At 42.2% G+C, this 7124-nt stretch overlaps 1 protein-coding gene across 1 annotated transcript in view; it reads left to right on the top strand.

Annotated features, from left to right (window-relative positions):
• Positions 1–6756, top strand: part of NYAP2 (neuronal tyrosine-phosphorylated phosphoinositide-3-kinase adaptor 2) — a 129167-nt gene extending 122411 nt beyond the window's left edge. The window contains exon 6 of the mRNA XM_088669903.1: positions 6529–6756. Within this exon, the coding sequence (XP_088526029.1) occupies positions 6529–6756 (228 nt within the window). The remainder of the gene's footprint in view (positions 1–6528) is intronic.
• Positions 6757–7124: the final 368 nt, after the last annotated feature.

Raw genomic sequence — 7124 nt, forward strand, 5'->3', positions numbered from 1 at the left:
ATGCATCAATTTAATAAGCCTAAACATTCTCAGATGACAGAACAGTGATGAGGCCTTTAGGCCTCAGACATAAAACAATCTGTTCCTGTGTCATTCAAATGACTTCAGTGTTTTGACATTATCTCGCATGTGCTTCTTAATAATAATTGTACTGTGACTCTTCCCTTCTACAGCCTGTTTTCTAGCTCTGCTCAAGGGATGGAGATCCTGTGGTCCTCCAGGAAAGGTCCTAGAACAGATAATGTTCTAGTGTGATTACAAAGACCCAGCATGGGTTTCTCAAAAACAAGTCATGCCAGACGAATCTCATTTCTTTTTCTGATAGAGTTACAAGCTTGGTGGATCAGGGGAATGCTGTGGATGTAATGTATCTTAATTTCAGCAAAGCTTCATATTTTTGTGGAGAAGCTGTAAAATGTGGGTTGTACAAGGTAACTGTTAGTTAGATCTGTAGCTGGTTAATTGACCAAACCCAAAGAGGGCTCACTAATAGTTTCTCATCAACTTGAAAGAAGTTACAAGCAGATGTCGCAGGGTTCTGTCCTAGGCACATTGTTGTTCAACTATGTGAAAATGATTTAGGGGTCTTAGTAGACCACAAGCTGAACATGAGTCAACAGTGTGATGAAACTGCAAACAAAACAAAAAAGTGGGGGGGGGGGTAATGCTATTCTAGGCTGTATCAACAGAAGAATACTGTCTCAAATGAAGGAAGCCTTGATCTTGATCTATTCTACCTTGGTCAGACCACACCTAGAGTACTGTGTGTATTTCTGTCTGCCACAATTTAAGAAGCATACAGGTACTGACAAGCAGGTCTGAAAACTACTACTTAAGCCTTATGAGGAACGGTTGAGGGAGTTGGGCATATTTAGCCTGGAAAAGAAAAGACTGACAGCCATTTTCAAATATCTAAAGGGCTGTCACATAGAGGATAAAGCAAACATGTTTTCTTCTGCTCTGGAGGGTAGGACCCAAACCAATAGCTTCAAGTTACAAGAAAGGAGATTCCGACTAAACATCAGAAAGAACTTTCTGATGGTGAGCTGTTCAGCAGTGGAACTGACTCCCTTGGGAGGTGGTGGTGGACTCTCCTTCCTTTGAGGTTTTAAAGCGGCCATCTGTCATGGATATTTTAGTTGAGATTCCGGCATTGCAGGGGGTTGCACTAGAGGGCCCTTCGGGTCCCTTCCAATTCTACAATCTATGATGCTATGATTCTATTATTAGATCCCAGGGTTCATAATCTAACATGCCAGCTGTCTTGCTTCAAAATCTGCAGGTAAATAACAGAGACATCCCATATTTGTATAGATAGATTTGTACCAGAATTTGGTTATCTAATCAATATAACAGAAAAAATGCATTCACCAGACATACTGAATCCAGGAATTTGAAGAATCATGTGCCTTAATTGTTCAGTCAGAGTTGGCAAGTAGTGCCCTCACTTTCCCCTCTTTGAAGCAAACGGTAAGTGATTCCTTCAACGAGCCTCTCCTTTTTGTTTGCCTGATGACAGCTCTACAAAAAGTGAAAAGCGTTGCACTTTTCAGGGAACCGCTTTATGGGTTCCTTTATTTTTGGACACTCTGGCCATTTTGAAACGACAACATTTTAATTAAATTCAACCATCACCTCTGTGCATCCTTTCATCTCACATTGGTTTGTCCATTTTGTTCCTGTGCAGCAATTGTGGAAAAGAACTTTGTTTTGATACGTAATGAGCTCCATGATCACACCGATATCATTTTATTTGGTTCTCCCCCGTACCTACTCTAAATGTAGAATCAACCCCACTGCACACCCAATAGGAGAGGGAAGAAACCCACCAGAACCAGGAGAGAACAACCACTTCCACAGCCTAGTAGCGTAAACAATTACAGTAAAGTAAGTGTGATAATGCAATACTGGGGGAAAGTATGGAAACACCTACTGAAGTGTGGGCATGTCTCAGTGACCAGAGCTTCAAATGCTGCCATGTGCACAAAGAGGTGGGAAAGCCTTTTCTTCTGAGGGAAACTAAAAAGGATTTTTTATTCTATTTTTGCTATGATGTCAACCACCTTGTCCCAGGGAGCTGCAGTTGGAAGGGTTTTTGCAGCACAATGGCTCAGCACGGTTTTTAAAAAGTTCTACATGGAGAGAGAGAAAATGGAATACAATTTGCCCCATTTCTGCTGTGAACAGCAATGCATTTGTTTATTTGTTTATTTACTTGAAAATAGCTCTGCAGCTAGGGAAAAACCATAGTATCTTGCCCATCCACAAGGCGAAGCAGGATGAAGGTGCTGTGGAGCGGCGGGTGGGGGGGGTAGATGAGAGGGGAACATTCTCCTACCCATCTTTAGGAGTTCCAGCACTGTGCCCTGGAATCACGCAAGGTAAGGCTGAGGAGTCAAGTCAGCCAGCTCTGCCTCCCCCATCATCATTCTGGTCATCCCCTACAACTCTTGGAGATGATGAGAGTGACAGTGAGGAGAAGGGGCTAGAACGCTTGAACCCGCAGCCTTTTCCTTCCCCTTGCGTGCTTGAAGTATGTGGTGTGGGAAGTTCTAAAGATAGCTAATGCTATACCATAACATAACAGATCCAATTCATATTTAGGTACACTCTAACTGGAAGTTCCCCTTCTCAAGCTTCCATTGAAGTGAACGAGAACGGCCACTGAAACACAGCAAATGCTTCCATTTATTTCAGTGGGGCTTTTTGTTCAATAAGGCATGGTGCATGTAATAAGTTTATTATTACAAGAGAGAATCAGGTGCTGAAGCAGAATCACATTCATATAATGATAAGGCTTTTGTCTTCTTTTATTTTTATTAATATTATCATTTTTTCCCCACCTCCATAATCTCTCTATATTTTTGGTCACTTTTTCATTTGCAGAAAAAAAAGGTGTTTTCTTATAGGTGTTTCCATATTTTTTTTCTCACTCGTGTTTTGTGTATTGACTTATTGACTTTGTGTACAGTGTTGACGCCGTTTGTTTCTTGTGGTGCTTTCTTGTTTGGTGCTTTCAGTGCTGAGAGGCACTAAAAAGAACTGCATATTGAAATGCTGGTATTCTTGCCTCCATTGAGAGTCACATTTTATTGAAACTAACTAGCCATAAATGTCTGAGTAGGAACGAACAATTTAATCAGCTAATCAGTGGACCTAATTTGATTAATTGCAGATTAAAAAGATGAAATTACATTTGAGATGTGCCCTCTGAAAGAATACTGAGCACTGATAGCATTGTGGTAGACAAGCTTAGCACATCCCTTGATTGAAGAAATTCATTTTATCTAGTTTTCATTTAACAGACAAAATATATTTATTATTTAGTCATACAAAGGTTTGTCAGTTCTTACATACTATGTGATACTTTAATTGATGAATGAGTCGGTTAATTTGCTCAGAGGCAATAAAATTAATTGATCTAAAAACCCTTAATTAGTTGATATTGCAGTGCCAGACATTTTTAAAAGCTCGTACTAATTCAGAGAAATATTTTAAAAAATTGTCTTCCAAGCATTAACGGCGTTCCTATTTCCTCTTCAGGAAACGATTGAATTGTGTAACCCTTCTTCAGAATGCAATGTTACTACCCAATAATAAGAAAGAACACAGGCTTGTTGTATTCCTCATCTTCTGACTGATTGACATTGCGGCTGAGTATGTTAGGCTCGGACATAACTGGGTGCTCGATGCAAGACCTGGTTCAATGTGAGCAAAGAATGATTGGGTTGGAACCAGTGGCGTGTGGTGAAAATTTCCATAGGGGAACAGTTAGGGCCAGAGGCACCAGATAGTGAGCATGATTGCGGGTGTGGTGGTGCAGGGAACATCCTGATGTCATGTGCGTGAACATCACACCTCCCTCCCTCAGCCAAGCAGAAAATCCCTGGATGGATGCTGGAGCCCTGCAGCCTCCTTCCCAAATCCAGGCAGGCTTTAGGAAGGTGGTGGGAGGGCTCTTGGACCCTGTAGAACATCAACCCTCCCTCCCTAAGCTGGGCAGAAGCTTCCCGGGCTTTGGGAAGGAGGCGCTGGGCTTTAAGACTCTAATTTACCAGAAATATTTAAAGGACTAGCCTAGCCCTCTAGTCCACTGACCGCATGCCACTGGTTGGAACTGCCTATGTAAATCAATTTAAAACAGCTCCCTCCCACATCCCTACCTATTTCCCCAGCTTTCAAACATCATGAGAACAGTCTTAATGCTATGGAAGCTATGGCCATTTTTGTGGTTTCTATTCACCAAAACCACTGTTTACCAAAATCCCAAGGCAGATGCAAGGCACCCTGAGCCCTCTTCCATTGTTGCAATGCTGTAACACTATAGCCATTTGGGGGGAGAGGGGGTTAAAGGGATATGTGCACTACCTCTGCCTTACCTCATCAGCAGTCTCAGTGCCCTCCACGAATTTGGGGGCAACTGTGTGAAGCTGGAGTCTCCTGCACCAATAAAGGGTCTCCACACATTTTTTTTAACCCTGATTTTCTAGGGTTGTGACTATGGGCATATAGCCACCCTCCAACCCATGGAGTGCGATGATAATGATAATGATGGAGGGATGGTGCAATTAATGTGCTCACCTTGCAGGGCCACCCAGTGATCAGTTTCATGGCACCCGAATGTGCCCTCAGTCATCGTTGACTACAGAGCTGAGGGGGAATAGGCATGGTTGCCAAGGTGACCATCTGCTACCTGAACAATATTATGTTACCTTTAGTGAGGCCTTCAGAATCATCTTTACTCTTTGGTGTGCATCTATCGTTTTCTTCTGCTGTGATTCGGCACCCAACTGAATTTCGCCCTGTACTTAAACATTTGAAGAAGCTGTCAGATGGTTAACCGTTGGGGTTAAGTCTGTACCTTATTGTGATCTTCTCATTTGGTGCTGAACACACACATGTACTCTCTCTCTCTCTCTCTCTCTCTCTCTCTCTCTCTCTCACACACACACACACACACACACACACACATACATACATGCTGGAAGTCATAAAAATAAAGGGAAATTTGCCATACAAATGGAAACAAAGCATTGCTCCAGGGGAAAACTGAAAGATCAGTACTGAATGGGGGGAAGCTGAGCTTCACCATTTTTTCTCCTTGAGAGAAGAACATTGCTGCTCTGGCACAGGGACTCTTTGAATAAGAAGAGAAGTCTAGGGGACAGAACATAGGCTAGGTCTATATCAGCTCCTCCTGTTTCCAGAAAATATTCTCCCCTGCAAAACTGAGGGGAGGCAGGAGGAGATATTTCTCCAAAATTATGGGGAGATGATTGTTGCTTACCATATTGAATATCACATGGAAGTGCAGCCAGTGGGAAACTCTGAAGAGAGTCTTCTTCCACTCTCATTGTCCACAGTCCCCCAGCATGTTTAGAGAACAGCACACAGTGATGTGATGTGATCTTGATCCAGGGCTTTTTTCTCAGCCAGAACTTGCCGGAACTCAGTTCCAGCACCTCTCAGGTGGGCACCGTTGCCATTATAAGAGAAGTAGGGAGGTGTTCGTGGTGAGTTCTGGCACCTCTTTTTCTAGAAAAATAACACTGCCTTGATCACTGCCTTTTCCAGGAAATGTGCCACTATGAGAATCCTGATTTTTTCAGAGTTGCAAAACATGCAGGGTTTCTCCACAAGCACAGAAGGCTCCCCACTTCACAAGTTCACCCTCCAACTTAAGGAGGGTGACTGGAATAACAATGGAGATGGATCTAGCACACTCGTTCCCACTGCCCCTCATGTGTGTTTAGTTAACTCAAATGAAGAATGACGAAGATGGTTTCTGCATACATGAATTCACTCACAATCTTTTGTTTGGTCTAAAGAAAATGGCTCATTACATGCACAAAATTTCCTGTATCACTTGAGTCAACAAGTGCGGAAACTGCATGACCGAATTCTCTCATTTTAAAACTCAGCGGATGTACAAAGAAAGAAAACACAAAGAAGAGTTTTGGTTTTTTTTTAATAAATAATAAAAAAGAAGACCTTACCCTTCTCTTTGGCATGTTAGTTTTCCCTTGTGTAAGGATTTTCTTTCCAATGAGAAAAGTTCAAACAAGAAAACCACCTGCAGCCTTACCTGGTTCCATCCAAGAACTGTTGTGTAAAGGAACATAGGAAGTCTGCCTTAAACGAAGCCAGATTATTGATCCATCTGGTTCAGTATTGTCTACACTGGCGGCTGGCGGCTTTCCACTGTTTTAGGCAGGGGACATTTCCAGTGCTACTGGGAGATGCCTGGGTTTTGAACATGGGACATTCTGCATGCTAAGTAGATACTGAACTGTCTAGCTTTACTGTTCTAGCTATCAGTCCAGAATTTCTTATGTATATTTAACACAGAACTTGTGCCCATTTGTTGGTCTTGGGGATGGATGAAAGCTAAAGGTGCCCCATTGCGTAGTTTCTGGTTTTCTTTCTTTCTTTCTCCTCCAGTGATTGCCGTAAGTATTTTGAAAATGCTTTCTGAGAACCAGCACTACCACTTTGCCTGCAGTTAAACTCTTGTGCCTTTTTTAATAGGTGACATGTATGCAGTGGTTGCACGGAGACCATACAATGCTGGAAATGATTGAGAAAAAGCGTTGCCTGTGCAAAGAAATCAAGGCACGGCAGAAATCCGAGAAAGGACTTTGCAAACAGGACAGCATGCCTATCTTGCCGAGTTGGAAGAAGAACACAGGGTCCAAGAAGTACAGCCCCCCTCCGTATTCCAAGCAACAAACCGTTTTCTGGGACACTGCAATATGATAGGAGCGTGAGGGGCTATCTTCCGCACATTGCTACAAACATGCACTGTCAGCCTATCTTCCTAATAAGGTGGTGGCTGGGACTTAATTTTCAGGTGAAGAACTACCTAGGGATAAAGCTTGCTAAAGCGGTACCCACCTGTCAATCAAAAGAAAAATCTATGTCTCCCACTAAATGAAGGCATGCACAATTTTGAGGATTCTTTGGGATCCAGAAAAAAAGAAAGAAAGATGTAAATATTTTGCCAATCTCTTAAAAAAAAACCTGAGACAATACACTATTTAAAATATAATGCAAACATGTATGAAGAATTTTACTCATAAACTGTTCTAACTGTTTTCTATGTGTTACCTTTATGTTTTGGGGTT

Source organism: Zootoca vivipara, chromosome 5 (genome assembly GCF_965207765.1).
Source record: "Zootoca vivipara chromosome 5, rZooViv2.hap1.1, whole genome shotgun sequence".
Lineage (NCBI taxonomy): Eukaryota > Metazoa > Chordata > Lepidosauria > Squamata > Lacertidae > Zootoca > Zootoca vivipara.